The sequence below is a fragment of the Dasypus novemcinctus genome, chromosome 10, assembly GCF_030445035.2.
Source record: "Dasypus novemcinctus isolate mDasNov1 chromosome 10, mDasNov1.1.hap2, whole genome shotgun sequence".
Lineage (NCBI taxonomy): Eukaryota > Metazoa > Chordata > Mammalia > Cingulata > Dasypodidae > Dasypus > Dasypus novemcinctus.
The window spans coordinates 8,615,850-8,636,570 of record NC_080682.1 but is presented as its reverse complement, the minus strand read 5'-3'; the positions used below and the strand labels follow the sequence as shown (position 1 = coordinate 8,636,570).

At 58.2% G+C, this 20,721-nt stretch overlaps 2 protein-coding genes across 2 annotated transcripts; one reads left to right on the top strand and one right to left on the bottom strand.

Annotated features, from left to right (window-relative positions):
- Window positions 1-4,494: 4,494 nt before the first annotated feature.
- CST6 (cystatin E/M) lies at window positions 4,495-5,963 on the top strand. The gene is made up of 3 exons (XM_058306370.2): window positions 4,495-4,743; window positions 5,353-5,478; window positions 5,787-5,963. The coding sequence occupies exons 1-3, from the start codon at window positions 4,510-4,512 to the stop codon at window positions 5,868-5,870; spliced, it is 444 nt and encodes a 147-aa protein (XP_058162353.1). The 5' UTR covers window positions 4,495-4,509; the 3' UTR covers window positions 5,871-5,963.
- A 2,286-nt stretch (window positions 5,964-8,249) lies between these two features.
- On the bottom strand, window positions 8,250-19,198 carry CATSPER1 (cation channel sperm associated 1). Its single transcript, XM_058306369.2, has 12 exons — window positions 17,980-19,198; window positions 16,846-17,058; window positions 15,242-15,355; window positions 14,916-15,072; window positions 14,633-14,724; window positions 14,375-14,518; window positions 14,236-14,299; window positions 13,991-14,063; window positions 13,798-13,858; window positions 10,870-10,945; window positions 8,608-8,722; window positions 8,250-8,454 (listed from the first exon to the last, which is right to left on the bottom strand). Exons 1-12 carry the CDS (start codon window positions 19,130-19,132, stop codon window positions 8,428-8,430), a joined length of 2,289 nt encoding a protein of 762 aa, XP_058162352.1. The 5' UTR covers window positions 19,133-19,198; the 3' UTR covers window positions 8,250-8,427.
- Window positions 19,199-20,721: the final 1,523 nt, after the last annotated feature.

Below are 20,721 nucleotides of genomic sequence, written 5' to 3'. Positions count from 1 at the left end.
CCCAGGGCCTATCTGGGTCTCCTATACTCCTTATCAGTATACACAGAAACTGGCTGCTTCCCTTCCAGGGCCTGTCTGGGTCTCCTGTGTTCCTTATCAGTGTACACAGAAACTGGCAGCTTCCCTTCCCACTCCCAGAGGGTGGCCACCCTAGTCACGTGGGCTTCACGCAGGTGCTTTGGAATGTTTCAGTCCCTGAGTAAGGTGGGGGAGAGTGTAGGCTGATCCCGGCCTGGGAGCCAGATGGGCTGTGGTGTCCCAGATGTCAGTGGTATCAACAGCTGGGCCAGGCAGCACCTGCTAGAGAAGTCCGTGGGAGTCAGGTTCCACTGAATGTGGGTGAGAGCTCACTTACCAGTGCTCGTGCGCTCTCCTGGCCTCCGGGAGGAGTGGGCAGGACTCTTGCCATCAGCCCTGCTGTCTTGGGGAGGGGAAGAGCATCACAGGAAGGTTTCAGTTCCACTTTTATTAAGTACATTTTATTCGTGTTCTTTGTTGAACACTTAGTGTGGACCAGATCCAGCTAAGATTTTTGCAAGCATTTTTTTTTTCCTTCACAATAATAAGTGTATTCTCTTTTACAGGTGGGAAAACTTGAGGCTCTGAGAGGTGAAGTATTATGTTCATGGACTTGGTGTTAGAAAGTAGCTAGACTGAATTTAAACTGTAACTTTTAGACTCATATACCTGGTCATATACTTGGTCATGACAGTTAGCCTCTCTGAGCCTCAGTTTCCCCACTTGGAAAATGAGGTAGTTGGGAAGATCAGATAAAACACTAGCTGTAGAGTGCTCAGCCCTACTTGGCATTCATTCTTTCAGCACAACTTTCTTGTACTACTTTCTTAGAGTACAGACAAGACAGAATTTTCCTGGCAGGGCTTACAGGCTGGTGAGGAGAGAGTGATAGACATCAGGAACACAAGTACCAAAACTGAGATGATAGAAGGTTTTCATGACCTTAGGGTAAGAAGAATTTCTAAAAGAAGAAAAACTGATAAATTCAACTCTATTAATATTAGAAACTTCTCTTCGTCAAGAGTCGTAGTCAGTGAAAAGAGTGAAGAGAAAAACCCAGAGCAGAGACACTTGTCAGCCAGGTAAACAGAACATGTGCAGAAGTACATGCTGGAAAAAAGATCAGAAAGGCAGGCAAAATGAAAAGACCCAGGTGGCCAATAAACGTGTGAAAAGGTGCTCAATTCAATTAGCAATCAAGGAAATGCAAATGAGATGTCATTACACACCTACTAGATGCAGAAAAAATTTAAAGTCTGATAAGGCAACTGTTAGTAACATAGAGCAACAGGAACTGATACTCAGCTTGTAGGAGTACAAATTGGTAGGAACCTTTGAAAAGAGTTGGGTGTTACCTGGCAAAACTGGAGATAAGGGGCCCCTGTCACCCGGGCTTCAACTCCCAGGTATGGAAAAACCCACGTTCTGTACCAGGAAGCAGACACAGGTGCTCACAGCAGTGCTGCTTATAACGCCCCCAGCTGGAAACCACGCTGAGGGCTGGCAGTGCCCCAGTGGACAAATGGTGAGCCCAAGCCTCGGAATACCACATGGAGGGAAGGTGACCAAATAACAGCAGACGAATCGCAAAGAATCCTGAGCAAATGAAGTGAAGCAAAATAAGGCAATTCCATTCGTGTAAGGTGAAAAACATTCTTGTTTAAGGAGTCCTATGTAGATAGTAAAATGAAAAAGAGATGCTTATTGACTTACTACAAAGTCCATAGTGTGAAAAAGTGAATCCTGGTTACCTCTGGGAAAGAAGGAGGGAAAAATGAGTTGGAGGGCTCGGGGGCAGGGAGTGGCAGTTTCCACTTCCGGGCCTACGTGGCAACACAGGTAGTGCCTTACTTGTTTGGCTGAACGTATAGGTTCTGTGCATGCTTCTGTGTTAGCTACAACTCAGAGTGAAAGGATACAGGGAAAACCGGAGAGACTCAGGACAGCAAGGGTGAAGAGCAGGAAACCCTTCTGGTTATCGCTAGGAGGAGGGGTGTGGAGAGCGAGAGCAGCCTTCCTGGTGGGGGCCCTAGAAGGCCACAGCCCAGGCCGAGGTGTGAGGACGCCTGCTGGACCACGATACGTTTCTGAGGTTTTCTTGGAAGGGTCCAGGGTCCCCTTGACCATGCCTGGTGTGCTCAGGCTGGGACTTGGCAGGGCCTGGCCTCCCACACCTCAGCCCTGAGGCTGCCACATTTCCACTGGTGCTCTGAGAAGCCCTTCCTGTGGCTCCAGCCCACGCTGATTGCCTGTTCCAGTCCCCTTGGCAGTGGCACTGGGCCCTCCCTGGCAGACCCTTGCAAGATGGGCTGCCTTTTGTTTCCTTGTTGGTTGCCCGTCCCTGGGTCACCTGCAGGGCTGGAGCCTGCTTTCTTACCTCTCCCTTGGCACTTGGGCAGTCCTGGGAGAGGTTTGCGGGCCCTAATCCCTTTATCTGGGCGCCACAATGCATCCCACAAAGTTTCCGGGATTAGTTCACTGGAGGTGACAAATAGAATGTATCTTGGGAAAGCACAGCCTCTCAAGTTCAGTCCCAACCCAGCTAGCAAGACAAACGGACCAAGCCCTGGAATGTAGGAAGCAGGTAGGGATGGTGAGGGCTTGGGGGCAGTTATCCAAGTGTCAGCCCAGGGTGACCAGTAGGACATGCCTGGCCACCCACCAGCCTGGTGTGACTGCATGGGCACATGGAGGGTGCAGACATCTCCAAATATTGACTCAGTGTTCCACCCAGCACCTGGCCAGAGCTTGCCCCTTTCAGCCAATCAGGGTGTGAGTGCTCCTAGCTGGTCTGGAGCTTGGAATGAACCCTAGCCGCATTCTCTTGGCACCCAAAAGCTGCCGCTGCCCCTGGGAAGGAAGTAGGGGAGGGGGATATCCACAGCCCAGGCCAAGGTTCAAGGAAGAGACTTCTCAGGGCAGCAAGAAAACCCTGGAAGGCCTGAGCCCAGAGTGAAGGAGATGTCAAGGGCCCACCCGGGGCAGCAAGATTATTCAGGACATGGGCAAGAGATGAGGCTCAGTAAAGACAAGTGCGTGCACCCTGGGCCACTAGTGGGGGTGTCTGGACCACAGCAGAACTTTAGACAGTGCCCTGGGGCCAGTGCAGTCAGCCCCAAGTGTGCAGCCGGCCCAGGCCGAGAGCCCTGCTGATCAGGCTCAGCCCTGGGAACGTCGCCCAGGGGCACCCACTCTCCCAGGAAGCTGAGTCCTGCCCCTGACGTCCCTATGGAGCGGCCCTGGATGCACACATCTGGGCATTCCTGGCACTTGGGGTCCAGCCCAGCCTCACCACTGACCCTTCCCCTTGACCCTCCATTTTCTCCTTGGGAGCAGAGGTCATGACCAAGCTTCTGCGGTGGTTAGAAGGATGGGAGAATGGAGGGCACATCCCTCGTGGAAGGCCCGGCACGTGTCAGGAGCCCAGTAATTTCCCTTCCGCATCCTCTTGTCTCACCCAGACACCACTCCTAGGTGTGTGACCTTTGAGAAATGTCCTCACTCCTCTGAACTCCAAGGGCCCAGAGAGCAGACCTGGGGGAACCCAAGGGGCTCCCTACCCCCACCCCCAGGGCTGCCTCTCCCACAGGTCCCCTGTGCTCCTGTGCTTTGGTCCTGGGCCTCTTACTTCACCCCCTCTCTCAGCTTAGGGTCCTGGCCTGGCTTGGGCCCCCCGGCAAGCCAAGTTGGGCTATAAACGGCCTGTCCTGTAAGGCAAGCCCATAACCAACTTGAGGCCAGGGAAGGGGCAGAGATTTTCAGCAGCTGTGCCATGGTGGGTGAGGGTGGCAGGCTGGCACTAAGGTCTGGGCAGTGACCATGCTCTGGACTAGGTGGCTGTCCCTGGGAGATAACCACTTCCTTTCTGGACCAACCTTATGAGGGCCATCTCGTTTCTTCCCGTGAGAACACTGAGGCTCTGAGAGGGTGAGGGACATGTCCGAGGCCACCCAGGCAGCAAATGGCAAAGCTGGTACCACAACCCCACTCCTCCTGGCCAGTTCTTTTCCTTTGGGCTCAGTGGGATTTGAAGTACAGATTCTAATCAGGTACCAGGACCCCAAAGCCAGTACCACCTTCACACTCACCAGCTGGTGTCCGGAGGCGAATCCATTCCCCCACCCCCCACCCCCCATCGTGTTGGCGCCTCGGTCAAGGGGAAATCATAATTCCTGCACCTGCGTGAGGGGAGGGCTGGCTGCTCATGCCCGGACAGGCGCTGCCCAGCGCAGGCGTGTAGGTTCCGGGGCGCCTCACAGCGACCCATTTTACAGAGGGGAGCACCGAGGGGGACAGAGAGAGATTCAGTCACCGCCCGAGGCCCGCAGTCGCTGTCCTCTCCCTCGAGGACCTCGGCCCGCGGGCCGCCCGGCCCCCACGCTCTGGGAGGGCCCCGGGCCGGCCTCCGCGCCGCCCGCGGGACTCGGCGGCCCCGCCCCGGCCGCGGCTCCCGTAAAAGCGGCGCGGCCCGCGGGCCCCGCACCGGCCGCCATGGCGCCCCCGAGCCGCCCGCGCGCGCCGGGCCTGGCGCTGGCCGCGCTCTGCCTGCTGGCGCTGGCCCCCGACGCCGGGGCCGGGCCGCTGCTGGTGGGGGGGCTCCAGGACCTGCCGCCCGACGCCCCGGAGGTGCAGAGGGCGACGCAGGTGGCCGTGGCCACCTTCAACGAGGGCAGCAACAGCCTCTTCTACTTCCGGCCGTCGCGCGTCCTCAAGGCGCAGAGCCAGGTGCGGGGCGGCGGGCGGCGGGCAGGGCGAGGGAGGCGCGGGGCGCCCGGGACGCAGGACCCCAGCGGGGCCTCGTTGAAAGCAGCGTGTTAAGAAGCGGAAACCGAATGTCCAGATCCACGATGGAAAAATCCCTCCGTGCTTCAGACAGGAGCCCACCCCGCCCTGCCGGCTCCCCGACTCCCTGCCCGAGGGAGGCGATGGGGGAGGGCGGGAGCCCACGGGGCACCAGAGGAGAGGGGCGGACCCCGGGGGTGAAGGGGCCCACCCTGAGAGGGAGAGGGGTCATCCAGCAGCCTCCTGCCAGCTCCAGGAGCATCCTGGCACCCCTCCACCTCCAGGCTACACAGCGAGTTTCGGGGGGCCCTGGCCTCAGAAGCTTGAAGTGCCCTGGGGTCTCAGCCCCCCCAGTGCTTTTGAGTCTTCTGCCTCCTGCTCTTTGGAGGCCTCTGCCCTGGGACCTGGGGACACGCCTGGGCCCCTTATGCCCACCAGAACTCCTCCAGGGCACAGCGGGATCCCAGGCCAGGGTGCTGAATGGGTCCCGGCTGGGTGGGAGAGTGGGGGGGGGGAGTCCCCGGCACGCCCACCTGCCCCCCTCCCCCGCAGGTGGTGGCTGGCATCTTGTATTACCTGTCGATGGAGATGGAGAGCACAACCTGCCGGAAGAACGCCACCCCTGGGGACCACGGGAACCTCTCTGCCTGCCCCCTGACCGTAGGAGCACAGCAGGAGGTAGAACCCCACCCCGGGGCCTTCCAGTTTGTCCAGCCTCAGGTGGTCTGCTGGCCAGGAGGAGGCCTGACCTGACCTTTCTGCCTCGGGGTGACTCAGCCACCAGGCCAGGGTGGGGTGCAGGGAGGGAAAATGGGGGTGGGTGGCTAGAAAGAGCTGGGATCTAGCCAGCCACCTGGCTCGCTGGCCCTTGGGCCAGGGACTACTCTTCTCAGCCCAGAGAGGCCTTGGCAGGCAGAGGGCCGGCTGGGGGGCAGGGGCGGCCTGTGGGCCAGGCTCACCTGCTTTCCCCCGTGCTCGCTCCGCAGAAGCTGCACTGTGATTTTGAGGTACTCACGGTACCGTGGAGGGACACGACCGAGCTCCTGAAACAACGCTGCACCTCTGTGTAGTCGGCCCCTAGGGGGCAGGCGGGGGTGGGCCAGCCCGGTGGAGGGCACTTCAGGCCCGGGGGCCATGTCGTCACAATAAATTGCTAACCCTGCTTCCTGCAGTGGTGTGCTTTGAGGGCCCTGCCCTTCACCCCCACTCCCTCTCCCCGCAGCTCCCCGCACCACCAGCTGACACCGCACTGTTCCTCCCCAAACTGAGCTTCTGCTGTCCTAGCCCCGGGGGGACCTGGAGGCCCCCAAACAGGCCACGTAAACCCAACTCCAGAGCCCCCAAACCTACCCAGGGACTCCCCAGTATTCTCAGATTGGAGGGGTGGGCAACAGTCCCAGAGGATGAGCGATGCCCAGGTCTAAGCAGGCAGGGGTCTGCGGGGTGTGCCGAGAATGGGGCTGTGGCTCTGTGCCCTCTCAGCACCTCAGGATGGCGGGGGGGGGGGGGCATGGGGGTTCAGCCAGGCAGGCTCCGGGACACTGAGCTCCCAGCCCGAAAGACTGTGGCCCAGAGCTGGCCAAGCAGCCAGGGCGGAAGCCCCCGAGGGCTGGGATGGTGCCACGCCCAGAGCCCTGGAAAGGGCCCTCGGGGCCCCGCGGGTCTGAAAACACCGCCCGCAGGAGGGGACCAATTCGGTTGAATGCCCTTTGAAGAAAAGTCTGTGGTTGAGATTTATAATTGCCACGGGCTGGAGACCCGGGACCCCTCTCTCATCCACCGTTTGTACCCACGCACACACAGAAACCCCCATACATGCAGCTGCTCCCCCTATGCCACAGGCGTACCCAGAAAAACAAACACACGGGACCTAGCGACGGGGACTCCCCCAGGAAAACCCCCTGGGGACACAGACCCCAAACCCCCACGCCCAGAGCCCTCACGCCCACTCCCAGAGGTGTCCCTCAGCCCCCCTCACCCTGGGAGGCCAGGACGGACAGGCAGCACCGCAGTGGCCGCGAGGGCAGCCCGGTCACCCGCTGTCCCCGCGCCCTTCTGAGCAAGGCCCCCACCCTGCCTGACCTTCCCGACCCCTACCCGGGGCTGGACCTAAGGAGCAGCAGCCCCGGCTCCTGGCCCCGGGCTCTGCTCTCAGGGAGGCCACCCAGAGTGGGGTGAGAGGAGTGGAACATGCCGTGTCTGTCCCCCGCGTCTGAGCAGCGCAGGGACTGGCCGTGTCTGAGTTTGGCCGGAGATGACGACTGTGGGAAACTTCCAGCCCTGCTGCTGCCCCCGCCTGTCAGATGTGGCGGCCCAGGGGGGTGCACCTGGTGGCAGGTGCTCGGGCGCCTCCAGCTCGTGGGCCACAGGGGCGGGGGCGGCAGGAAATGCTTTCTGACTAACTGTGAGGGGCCGAGGGAGGTCAGGCCCAGAGATGTGTCTCCGGCCCGGCTTCTGTGCCCAAAGCCCACAGGGCATTTCCCCGGCACTCTACAGCCCGCGCGGCCCAGCAGCGCCCTCGCCAGGCCCCGGAGGGAGGTGCTGCTTCATGCCCGAGGGGAGACGTCACCACCGGCTGGCCCAGCTCAGAGGCAGGGGATGGCTGGCAAGACTGTCGCCCCACAGCTCCCACTGCTGACTCCCTGCAGAATGCTCCATGCCCTGCACCGGCGTCCTCTCGAGGTGCCATGTGTGTGAGAAATAGCGGAGGCCCCCTCGGAAGGGGAGCCCGCAGGCCCAGGACTGCAGCACCCAGCACGGGCCCAGGCGCTCCGGGATCTTGGCCAGTGCCTGGTGGGTGGAGGCAGCATGGGCAATGCCACCACCTGCCACGGGGCAGGAGCTCTGGGCATCCTGCCATGTCAGCCGAGAGCAGGGGACTTGGCTACACCCTACAGGCAGGCAGCCGGCTGCCATCGGCTCATTCCCCGAGCTCCTGTCTACCTGGAGGCCCACCCATCCACAGCCACACGCCCCATGTCCTCCCCCCCCAGTCAGGAGGACGGAAGCAGCTGCCACCCCCTTCCACACACTGAGCTCTTTAGACTGAGCCCAGGAGGAGGGGTGGCGAGACTTCTGTCCCCAGCGGGTAGGCCCCTTGTCCCCGGCACTGATGCTCCTGGTAGGCTCTGCAGCCCCGTTCCTGGAGCCCGCCGGTCCCCTGATGACGCAGGGCTGTCCAGCCTGTTCGTCTCCTCCTGACTACTGGGCCAGCCCGGCCTTTGTCCCCATGGCAGGCGCCTTCCCACGCTGGCCCCTCGGAGCACCCCCAGGGCTGGGGTCTGGCCCACGCCCCGCACCCTCCCTGGCTTCTGCCACTGCGCAGTTGGCCGAGCCAGGGTGCCCGGCCCTGGCGGCACAGGGGGCCCTGGCACGCGGCTGTCTCCCACGCACCCACGGCGCGTGCACACGTGCAGAGGCAGCAGTGAGGACGTGGAGCCACCTGGGGTTTAAAAACTGTTGGGGCCTCAGCCCTGCAGGGCCCTGGGGATCGTTCCAGCTGAGTTGGGGGCTTGTCCCGACCCACCGCCACCCCAGCTGTGGGACAGGTGCCCCGCGGGTCCCGCCAGAGGGGATCGCGCAGCCTGCCAGGGGCTGGAGTCTGCATCCTCTGTCCCTCTCCTGGGGTCACTTCCTGAAGTCCTCTTCTCCAGTCTGTGGGGTGAGGGACCAACAGGCTGGCTCCAGGCTCGGCCGCCCGGAAGGCCTCAGGGACCTGCTCGGGGCCACTTCCGAGCACGAGCCCCTGCCCGCCTTGCAGGGTCCTGCCCGCCTCCTGGGCCCTCCCCCCGGGCCTGCCTGCGTCACCTCGAACGTGGTGTCGACAATCTCATCGATGACGGACGCCTGGGAGCGGAATTTCTGCTGCTGCTGCTCCACCGCCGCCACCAGCTGCAGGAAGTGGAACAGGAGCTCCTGCTGCCTGGGGGCGGGAGGGGCAGGGCAAGGGCTGGGCCCAGCGGCTGGGGGGCCTCCTGCACCCCTGAGCCATCCGACAGCTCTTCCTGGGCCCCCAACCCCAACACGCACGCCTTCCCACGGCACGCATCACCCTCCATCTCCATCTCCAGCCACGCCCCAGTGTTCCCCGTGCCAGCTTTCCCTGGCTGTCCCCTTTCCCACGTGTGCGAAGGCCCTACGTGGGCCTGCGCCACAGAGGTCTCTGAGCAGTGACCCTTTATCCTCCCAGCTGCCCATCCCTCCACCCGCCCATCCCTCCACCCATCCGCTTGCCCCTCGTTTACCCCACAGCCCTCCATGCACCCTGGTAACCGTCTCCTACCCACCCACCCATCAACCCCATCACCATGCCGTGCAGCCACCCACCTCAATGCCCACCCTGCATCCCCCGGCCATCCACTCATTCACCCACCCACGTCCATTCCCCAGCCCAGTCACCCACCCATCCAGCTCTTCAATTCATAACACTTCAGGGTGCTCTGAGGGTAGAGAGAGGAACGGGACACGGCCTCCGCCCTCGGGAGGCAGAGCCAGAGGAGCAAACTTGTATATTTGGCAAAATGTGAGCCCCCAGCTCAGGAGCCCAAAGGAGGAAAAGTCCGCCCAGCCCGGGGGCGCGGGAAAGGCTTTCTGAGGAAGTGCTGCCGGCTGAGCTTTGGAAGACACTTAGGCTTTGCCAGCTCGGCGGGACTTCTGGTGCGCCCAGAGATAAGAAGGGCGAGGATGGGAAGTGGACTTGGCCCAACCAATCGGGCGTCTGCCTACCAAAGGGAGGTCCCTGGTTCAAACCCCTGGCCTCCTGACCCGTGTGGAGCTGGCCCATGCGCAGTGCTGCTTAGGGGAGCCCCACGCGCAAGGAGTGCGCTCCATAAAGAGAGCCGCCCAGCGCAAAAGGAAAAGTGCAGCCTGCCCAGGAATGGCGCCACACACAAGGAAAACTGATGCGTCAAGATGATGCAACAAAAAAGAGACACAGATTCCAGGTGCTGCTGACAGGAGTACAAGCAGACACAGAGGAACATACAGCAAATGGATACAGAGAGCAGACACCTGGGGGGGCCAGAAAGGGGAAAGAAATTAATTTTTAAAAATAAATAAATCTGGAAAAAAAAAGGGCAGGGAGCAGAAATTGGGGCAGAAGCAAGCCTCGGGGAAGGGTGCTTCAGGGAGAGGGTGGGCACCCAGGAGGGCCCAAAGCAAGGACCCTGGGCCTCGTGCTCAGGGTGGCGGGGTGCAGGGTTTAAATTCAGAGGAGGGAAAAGCCAAAACTGTATTAACTGAAGCGCGCTCTAAGTGGAGGTGGCCCAGGCGGGGAGAGGTTGGAGGGTGCTGCAGACATGGCCAGGGCCCGGCCGAGGGCGGTGGCCGAGGGCGGTGGCCAAGGGCGGCAGTGTGAGGTGGACAGTGCCGTTGAGGCGGGGAAGCAGCCAGGTCGCTGCGGCAGCCGTGGGCGAGCCTCGACAGGGCCTCAGCTATTCCAACCCTGAGTCACCTGAGCCTGGCCTCACCAGCCAGAGAACATTCCAGAGAAGTGTGGGCAAGGGCCCGGTGGTGGTGGCGTACGTGGTGTGCTAGGGAGGTGGTGTGGGGAGAGCAAGGGACGTGCGGGGCCTGAGGGCCGAGGGCCCTGAGGACCGGGCCAGGGGGCTGTGCTTGTCCTGTGGGGGGTGGGAAGCCCGGATGCAGTGAGCGGGCCTTCCCAGGCTGCTGGGGCAGAGCCAGTTGGGACGAGGTGGGCGTGGGGTCCCAATTTGAGGGAGGAGGATCTCTGTGGCACACAGCCACATGTCCCCCGCTGTCCTGGGCTGGTCTGGGGCTTGACCGCCTGCCTCCTTTACCCCAGCTCCCCTCCACCTCGCTGAGGTTCATCCATCCTCCAGGGCTCAGCTCAGGTCTGTGGAGGTGGGGTCCTGAGAGCAAGCATGTGTCCCTGCTCTGCCCGGGCAGCTTTCCACGCCACCTTTGCTCTGCCCTCAGCCCCAGAGGTGCTCTTCTGTCCCTTGGTGCCCGGTTTCCAGAGGGGCAGGCCATGGCCCTTCCCCCTGCAGCCCCCACATCAGACCTCCAGCCGCTTAGACCTGAGCGCCCCACCCCGTCACAGCTCCTCACTTCTCTGTCATGGTGCCCAATTTTTTCTCGATGAACTGCTTCTGCAGCCTGCCTTCACTCATCTTCTCTTCCGGCTCTGGATGTGGAGAAAGACGGGGGAGGGTCAAGAAGATGCCCGATCCAGAGAGGGTGGGTGGGCCAGGTGGGAGAGAACCCACAGGTCACGGAGATATTCAGGGTGGGGTCAAGGGAGTTTCTGTCCAGGATGTCCCCAGAGAGATTGCTTCTCTGGGGCCTGCAGTGCAGAGCAGCTTTGTGTGTTTGTGTGTGTTCGGGCATCCATTCCCTCTTCTTTTGGTAAAAGTACCCCAATTTCCCTGAGGAACCACCCTCTCCAGTCCATATTTCTAGGTGAGGTGGGCCCTGCCCTCAGCTCCAGAGACACGTGACTTAGCCTGGCCAGTCAGAACAGCCTTCCTTTCTGGCTACAGTGGGCGTGTGATTTAATCAGAGCAAAGGCAATTCATTTCTGGGACTTTCTTGGGACTGTTGGGAGAAGAGGACCTCTCTTTCTCCTAGGAGCTCTGCGGATGACAAAACTGAGGGTTTGGGACTACAGTTGCAGGTGGTCATTTTGCCATCAGACGTGAAGAGCCACCTGGAAGACCAAGTCCTGAGCACCACCTGAGCCCCGGAACCAGTCATTCCTGAAAGTCCCTGCCCCTCGATTTGCTGACACATGTGAGCCAACAAAGCTCCCTTTTAGGCATAAGCCATTTTGTACTGTGCATCTTTCCCAGTTGGAGAGGGCAGGTGAGGGGCCCCATGGTCCTGGGAGCCCATGGTCCTCTGGCTTTGATTATCTTAAGACTGGGATTCTGGGGATAGGATTCTCCAGTTCTGAGGATCCTTAGCAGAATGCAAACTAACTGGCTCAAAGCCAATTCACCCAGAAAGTCAGATGTGTGAAAATGAAATACAGAGGTGTGCAGGAAGTTTCATCTCTGTAGACTCTGAATCCACGTGGAGTGGATAAGTGTAAGGCCTTGACAAAGCCCTTGAAGGCTACTGAAATCACCCCACGCAGGACCAGCTGCAATGCAAGCAGCCGGCAAATACTTTCCAACACAAGCAACTGCATCCATGCAGCTGGCATGGGCTATTATCATTAATCTCTTAGCTATAAAAGTTAGAAGTAATTCATAGAAACAAGTGTTTGGTGGCTCCTCATTTGGCTTATCAGTCATGTCACAAACAGATCTCTCAAAAATTGACTCAGTGTTATTTGTGCACTTTTCTGTATGTAAACGTCAATTATAAAATTTACTTAAAAATAATAATGACCAAATAGGGCATTAAAATCAAGTTAGAGGGAAGCGGACTTGGCCCAGGGGTTAGGGTGTCCGTCTACCACGAGAGGTCTGCAGTTCAAACCCCGGGCCTCCTTGACCTGTGTGGAGCTGGCCCATGCGCAGTGCTGATGCGCGCAAGGAGTGCCGTGCCACGCAGGGGTGTCCCCCGCGTAGGGGAGCCCCACGCTCAAGGAGTGCGCCCCGTAAGGAGAGCCGCCCAGCGCGAAAAAGTGCAGCCTGCCCAGGAATGGCGCCGCCCACACGGAGAGCTGACGCAGCAAGGTGACGCAACAAAAATGAAACACAGATTCCCGTGCCGCTGACAACAACAGAAGCGGACAAAAAGAAGAACACGCAGCAAATGGACACAGAGAACAGACAACTGGGGCAGGGAGGGGTGGGGAAAGGGCGGGGAAGGGGAGAGAAATAAATAAAATAAATCTTTAAAAAAAATCAAGTTAGAACTAAATTTCTAGGGATGAGGTTGTCAGTTCAAGCATTCTATGGTCCTTGTATTGTTCTGAGGGAGAACAGAAATATTTATTAACATTAGACCTTGTTGAGTTAAATAGGCATGTTAAAAAACTTTAAAGGTAACCACTAAAGAATGAAAAAAGGACGTTAATTTTTTACTCAAAGAGGGAGAGAAATATTTTTTAAGTATACAAAAAGTGAACCCTAATGTAAACTATGAACTATAGTTAACATTATAAATATAATAATGTTTCAATTGTAATAAAGATACCACACTAATGTAAAATGTTAATAATAGGGAAAACTTTGGGGAATTAGTATATGAGAATTCTGTACATACTGCATGATTTTTCTGTAAACTTTTGTAGCAGTTTGATATAGTTATGAATTCCAAAAATAGATATTGGATTATGTTTATAATTTGGTCTGTACCTGGGCATGATTAAGTTATGATTGGGGCTTTGATTGGGCCACGTCATTAGTCCCCACCCAAAAGGCATGGCAAAGGACAAAGTTGAAGCTTTTTGATGCTGGGGGTTTTTGATGTTGGAGTTTGATGCTGAAGCCTCAAGCTAGAGCCCCAGGAGGTAAGCTCACAGAGGAAAGAGAACCAAGCCCCAGGAAGAGAGGAACCCTGAGCCCAGGAAGAAGCAAGCCCTGGGAAAAGAGGAACCCTGAGCCCAGGGAGAAGCAAGACCCTGGAAGGGAGGAACCCAGGAAGCCTGCACCCTCACAGACGTCGGCAGCCATCTTGTTCCAACATGTGGAAATAGACGTTGGTGAGGGAAGTAACTTATGCTTTATGGCCTGTATCTGTAAGCTCCTGCCCCAAATAAATACTCTTTGTAAAAGCCAGCCCATTTCTGGTATTTTGCATCAGCACCTCTTTGGCTGACTAATACAACCTCCCACTGCTCTAATAAAAATTTTTTAATGAAAAAAAATTGACTGTCAGTTTGACTTTTGGAGGATTGTCCCAGTGTTCTTTGGATCAAAGCTCTAAACAATGAAAGTTCGCTGGAGTCTTCGACTTGAAAACTCTCAGACTGAGCCTGGGACCTCTGTGTCTGGCTGTGGACGGAGGGTTGGGGCAGGGAGAGGCCAGCCCACCCCACGGGCAAGCAGGGCGGGCCCCGGAGGGCAGGTCGGGCAGGACTGGTACCTGCTAAGCTGAGTTCGGTCAGTGAGTCATCCAGCAGCTTCTCATGGATCCGGGCGGCCCTCTGGGAAGAAGGGGCCTCAGTCCTGCCAGGGTCCCATCCATCCCCAGAACCCCTCGCCCTTCCCCTCCAGGGCACCAGCCTCTGAGCATCCCTCCTTGTATTTCCCTGCTCTTGTCCATCTGCCCCACGTACTTCTTGCTTCACTTTCTCTAGGCCTTGGAGCAGGGCCATCTGGAAGTTGTCCACCAGGACAGCAATCACCAGGCTGGCGGCACAATGGGGCGCTCTCAAGAAGGAGGCTATGGAGAGGCCCTGCCCCCTACCCCAGCTTCAGGAGGATATGACTAGGGTGAGAGAGCTGGGGTGGGGGGTGCCTAGGGGTTGGGTGGGGAGAGGGGCGGTACAGCTGGGTGGCCGAGCAGGGGCGGGAGACTCACTTGAGGAAGATGAAGTATTGGATGATGATGTAAACCATGAGAATGGGAATGATGTACCAGGCGCCTGGGAGAGAGGGGTCATTGGAGCACCTCGAATGGCCAGCCCCCTGCCCTCTGCCCAGCCCGGGACCTGCCTCACCCTGGGCGCGGCTGTCCAAGTAGATGAGAGACCAGTCGTCCAGGGTGAGCAGGGTAAAGAGGGTGAAGATGGTGGAGAAGATGTTCTGGAAACGCTTGGGGTCAGAGTGGCGGAACAGTGCCCGGAGCACCACGGAGAAGAGGACTGGCTGCTCAGGGGCCTAATCGCGCTCACGCGGCCCTATCCCCTGGCCGAGGGGTCCCCTCCACCCCCCAGCCTGGCCCCTCTGCCCCGCCCCCGCCCCCCAGCACAGGATACAGAGGCAGGTGAACATGAGGATGAGGATGGCTGTGATGGACGGCAGGGACCGGGCCAGCGTTCCTGTAACTTCCTGGAGGCTGGTCAGGAAGCTGTGGGCGGATGTCAAGCAGGGGGCTGAATCAGCCAGGCCAGGGGCAGGACGTTCCTGCCTGTGGGTGCCGAGGGGGAGTCCAGGCCTCTCTCCTGCCGGAGGCGGCTCAGAAGCGGGCTGGGGCCCCAGGCCTGCGTCGGCAGCTCCTGTGGGGTCCCCACCCCAGCGTGGCAGCCACGGCCGTCTGACCTGAGCCTCCGCAGGACCCGTACGGCCCTCAGGGCCCGCAGGCTCTTCAGGACCTTGAGCACCCGGAAGATGCTTTGGTTGTAGACGGAGCGTGAGGAGAGGGAGTTGAACTGCAAGAGCACGAAGTCCAGCAGGGCCATGACCATGATGAAGAAGTCTGAGGGCACAGGGCTGTCTGAGAGGGGTGGGCCCCTGCCCAGGCCCCTGGCCCCGAGCCTGGCAATCCCAGCACCCACACACCCACCCCAGCCCTTGTGTGTCCTCAGCCTCCCCCAGGCAGTTCAGCGGCTCACACACACACACACACACGCGCACACGCTACACACCCAAGTTGTTCCAGGAGTCAGAAAAATACGTGAGGCCCAGCGCAATGATCTTCAGCAAGGCTTCCACCATGTAGATGCAGAGGAAAACGGAGTCCATGGCCACGAAGTACCACTCTGTGGGGAGCCAGGGGCTTGCTTGGCGCCATCCCAGGCCCCTTGGGCCTCGCCCTCTTTCCCCCACCACTGGGACCCCACACAAGCCTGGGGTCTCCCCAGTCCTGCCCTAGATGGCTGTTATTCTCTCCTCAGTTTATGTCTCCTATGCAGGTCCTTTCCTTTACCAGCCCTCCTCAGGTTTTCTACTCTCACCCACCCCAGGCCACCTCCTCAGGGTCTCACCCCCCCCAGGCCACCTCCTCAGGGCCTCACCACCCCCCAGGCCACCTCCTCAGGGCCTCACACCCCCCCTAGGCCACCTCCTTAGGGCCTCACCCCACCCCCCAGGCCACCTCCTCAGGGCCTCCTCCCCCCACCAGGCCACCTCCTCAGGGCCTCACCACCCCCCAGGCCACCTCCTCAGGGCCTCACACCCCCCCTAGGCCACCTCCTCAGGGCCTCACCCCCACCCCCCAGTCCACCTCCTCAGGGCCTCACACACCCCCTAGGCCACCTCCTCAGGGCCTCACCCCCGCCCCAGGTCACCTCCTCATGGCCTCACCCCCCCACCAGGCCACCTCCTCAGGGCCTCACCCCCGCCCCAGGCCACCTCCTCAGGGCCTCACCCCCGCCCCAGGTCACCTCCTCATGGCCTCACCCCCCCCACCAGGCCACCTCCTCAGGGCCTCACCCCCGCCCCAGGCCACCTCCTCAGGGCCTCACCCTCCCCTCCCCCGCCCCAAGCCACCTCCTCAGTGTCTCACCCCACCCCCCAGGCCACCTCCTCAGGATCTCACCCGCCCCAGGCCACCTCCTTAGGGCCTCACACCCCCCCAGGCCACCTCCTCAGGGCCTCACCCCCCCCCCAGGCCACCTCCTCAGGGCCTCACCCCCGCCCCAGGCCACCTCCTCAGGGCCTCACACACCCCCTAGGCCACCTCCTCAGGGCCTCACCCCCGCCCCAGGTCACCTCCTCATGGCCTCACCCCCCCACCAGGCCACCTCCTCAGGGCCTCACCCCCACCCCAGGCCACCTCCTCAGGGCCTCACCCTCCCCTCCCCCGCCCCAAGCCACCTCCTCAGTGTCTCACCCCACTCCCCAGGCCACCTCCTCAGGATCTCACCCGCCCCAGGCCACCTCCTTAGGGCCTCACACCCCCCCAGGCCACCTCCTCAGGGCCTCACCCCCCCCCCAGGCCACCTCCTCAGGGCCTCACCCCCGCCCCAGGCCACCAAGCAACATCCTTAGAGCTGATGCGCCACCTGGTGGCCGTAGCCACCAACAGCGCATGCTCCCGCTTGGGCCCGTCAGGCTTTGGCTGGCTGTTTGACAGCGCAGCATCTCTCTCAGCCTCATCTCTCACGCAGGGGGAATGAGCTCTGTTTCCCAGGGATGAGGAGCGAGTGAGCTAAGGTACATAAACCGCCCAGCTCGGGGTCAGGCCCGCAGGAGGTCCTCGGACAACGTCCGCGGCCTTCCCGCGGGAACGGGGCTCCCTGGCCCTCACCTCCGCGGATCTCAACCTCAGCAAAGGTCTGGGCCACCAGCACGATGGTGTTGAGGCAGACGACAATAAAGATGAAGGCCTCAAAGGCCAGGGACTGGGTCAGGTTCCGGAGCATTCTCCGGAGGCCCTGAATGAGTTGGTTTAATTTTTCCAACAACAAACTGAAGAGGTTCTCGGAGTGCAGCTTCTTATGAGTCCGAGTGGTCCGGCCAGCTGGGAGAGGACCAGAGAGTCAAGTCTGTGCAGGCGGTGGGCCTGGGGGTCCCGGGCACCCTCTTGAGAGTGTCGGGGTTTGCTCTATATGCCTGCCTACCTGCCTGGCCCACTCAGGCAATGAGGTGCCTCGGGGCCAGTCCTGGGCCGGCATGGGGGCCACGTGCCTGCCCCCTTCCGTGGCAGCTTCGATTCAGAGTCTGCTCAAGCCGATTTGAAGGGCCCGCGCTGCAGGATATGTGTGGAGACCCCCACCCTCTTTGCTACCCCTTCTTGGCAAGTCTTCCTCTTCCTACCTTAAGGCTCTGCTGAAACAGCCCCTCCTCTTGGCTGCCTTCCTTGTTCCCATCCAATTAGGCACTCACCCTCTATCTGCTCCCTCAACTCCAAGCTCATGGCAGTGCTGCCACGCTTCTCAAACTCCTAGAAGGAGCCAAGAGTGAGGGGTTGCGAGTGAAAAGCCAGACGGCCTTCTCTACACTCAAACCCGTTCAGTCCCCGTCCTCCAGAAGCTCACAGTTTAGCAGAAGAAATATGGACAGATGGAATCCACAGTGGCAAATGTTCTGAGGGGGAGGAGGCTGGAACCGCATCCCTGGATGGTCTGTGACTCCTTGTTTAAGTGAGCCTCTCCCTGCCCCCAGCAATGGAGCCCCTCAGGGCAGGGGTTGTTACTATATGGTAGACAAGAGTAAATGTCTGAGAAATGAATGAACAAATACATGACAGCCTGAAGGCCTCCATAATTCAAGGAATAAAAGGTGGGGTGGCAAACAGGTGAATGAAGGGCCAATAGAATGAATACACGTGCAGGTGAAGGTGATGCTCATGACTCATAGAAGGTCGACGCGGGGCCTAGATTGGGTCTGGAATTTGGACTGGGTGGTGGGGGTTGGCCTGGGGGGATGGGCCAAGACTCACTCTTGCGCTTCTGAAATTGCTCATCTTCTTCTTCCCAGTCTTCTGCAGCTTTGGAGGAAGAGCTTTGAGGATGGACTTTGCTGGAGATCTGGGAGTCCTGGCCACGAATGGCACTGTGAGACTGAGCAATGCCCTCGGTGAAGCTCTCGAGGCGCATTGCACTACGGCGGGAGGCTATGCCATGAGAATGGACAGAGGCAAAGGAGCCACTGAGCATACTGTGGGTCTTGGAGGGGGCAAATAATTGGGAGGCACCATGGTGGTGCTCGCCGCGGTAATGCTCGCCGTGGTGGTGCTGGCCATGGTGGTGCTGGCCACGGTGGTGCTCGCCACGGTGATGCCTGCCACGGTGGGGGTGCTCGCCACGATGGTACTCGCCGTGGTGGCACTCGCCGTGGTGGGGATGCTCGCCGTGGTGGTACTCGTCGTGATGGTACTCGCCACGGTGGGGGTGCTCGTCACGATGGTGAGGCATGCCATGGTAGTAGAAATGGGGGGAAGAGGGCTCTCCAGAGCGAATAGGTCTTTCATGGTGGTAGGCTTCACGGTGATATGACCCACCATGGTGGAAGGACTCACCATGGTGGTAAAGTTCATGATGGGAAGCCTGAAGCTCGTAGTGGGGCCCATCAAGGTGGTAGGACTCACTATGGTGCTGGGGCACACCGTGGTGATAGAGCCCACTATGATGGTAAGACTCACCATGGTGGTGGGGCCCGCTGTGGTGATAGATCCCACTGTGGTGGGAAGTCTCATCGTGGTGGTGGAGCCCATCATGGTGGTGGGTCCTCCCATGGTGATAGAGCCCACTATGGTGGGAAGCCTCGCCATGGTGATGGGGCCTGTTATGGTGGTAAGTCTCGCCATGGTGATGGGACACACCACCAGGGTGGTGGGATTCACCGTAATGGTGGGATTCACCGTAATGGTGGGATTCACCGTAATGGTGGGATTCACCATGATGGTGGGATTCATCATGATGGTGGGACTCACCATGGTGGTGGGACTCACCATGGTGGTGGGACTCGTGATGGTGGTGGGCTCCACCATGGCCTGGCTTGTGATGTTGAGCTAAGTGGGAGGCAGAGGACACAACTGAGCCATTGTCATCTGCCTCATTTTCAGCCTTTTCAGTCATCGAGGATTGATCCATGGCTATGCTGGAAACCCTGGGGATGAAGAGATCTTAAGACCTGAGTCCAGTAGACCCCTTCCCAGATTTCCTTCCTCATTTAAGCTGAACTCAATACAAACTATGGCACTGGGGATTCTAGGGCTTCCATGACTCTTCTCATGGAACCCTCTCCTCTGTGATGTCACTAGCAGGACTTCCGAAGCCAAATTCCCAAATGCCTCCTTCTGGGTTATAGTTTAGGACCAAGGATCATTGTCTCTAACTCTTTCATTGTAGAATGAGGAAATTGAGGTCAAGAAAAAGGAAGGGACTGGTCCAAAGTGACATAGTGGATCAATGACAAAACTGGACAAAGAGGTCCAGGGTAGTATCATGGGCCCCCACCAGTTGCGTTAGCCCTGTGGTTGGAAAGAACCTTAAGAGGCCAAGTGATCCAGTTCCCAGTCCTACCTTGATTCTAGTTAGATCTGGTGTTAAGAGTGCCTAACTCAACCATGAGTAAATATGTGACCTTGGACTAGTTGGCTTAATCTTCCTTTGCCTCAGTTTCTTTCTTTATAAAGTAGGGATAATAATACCTATCTTATAGGGTCAAATAAGTTAAAATATGTTAAGCTTAGAGTAACAGTGCAATAAAAGTTAATTGGTATTATTCTCTCCTTGATCATTGACAGTGATGGAAAGCCTCCTCAAGTTATTACTAAAATAAAACTATCACAATACACTTACCTGAAAGAACATGGAGAGAGGTAGACTGTAGAAACAGAAAGAACTACTTCTATTTTTGACACGTTGTCATGAGGAAATTGGGAAAATGGGTATGAAGCACGCAAAATTTAGCTAAGAGATATAGAATTCAAACAACCCATAAACTGTCTTCTGTAAGGGGTTTGTGTTATTTTTGTTAACTGTCCTATAAGGTTGAAAGTATTTCAAAATAGAAGGTTAAAAAAAAAAAAAGCCCTGACAGGATCAAGATAGAGGAATGAGAAGCTTCAGGTCTCCACATCCCTCCACACCCCAAGCTTTGAACAATCAGCAAGAACTGATAAAAATGTCTTTCTCAAAGCTCCTGAATCCAGTTAAATGGTTGCATTAACTACACAAGTGCCAAATCGAGAAAACACAGATTTAAAAACTGTAGAAAGAGAGGATTGTGGGAAGATAGTGGAGTATCTTAGTGGGCTCCAGGAATCAGCCCCTCTACCAGAACAACTATTAATCAAGTAGGAAATGTCTGAATCAACTATTTCAAAAGTCCAGAGTCTAGTAGAATACTGTAAAGCATTCAGGAAAGAGCAGGAGGAAGAGGCTGGTAAAGTATAGTAAAGACCAGTAAATTGCTCTCTCCACATGGCACAAACTGGTGCCCAACCTCAACTCTCACAGCAGACTGCAGTGGGGTACAGCTCCTAGTGTAGCTCACTGGTGCCAGAAAAGGACATAAAAATCCACTTCCCCAAGATCCAAAGTGGACATGGGCCAATGCCGATCATGACTTTTTTTTTTAGGTACCGGGGTTGGGGATTGAACCCTGGATCTTGTATGTGGGAAGCTGGGGCTCAACCCCTGAGCTACATCAGTTTCCCTGAGTTGGCTTTTTCATG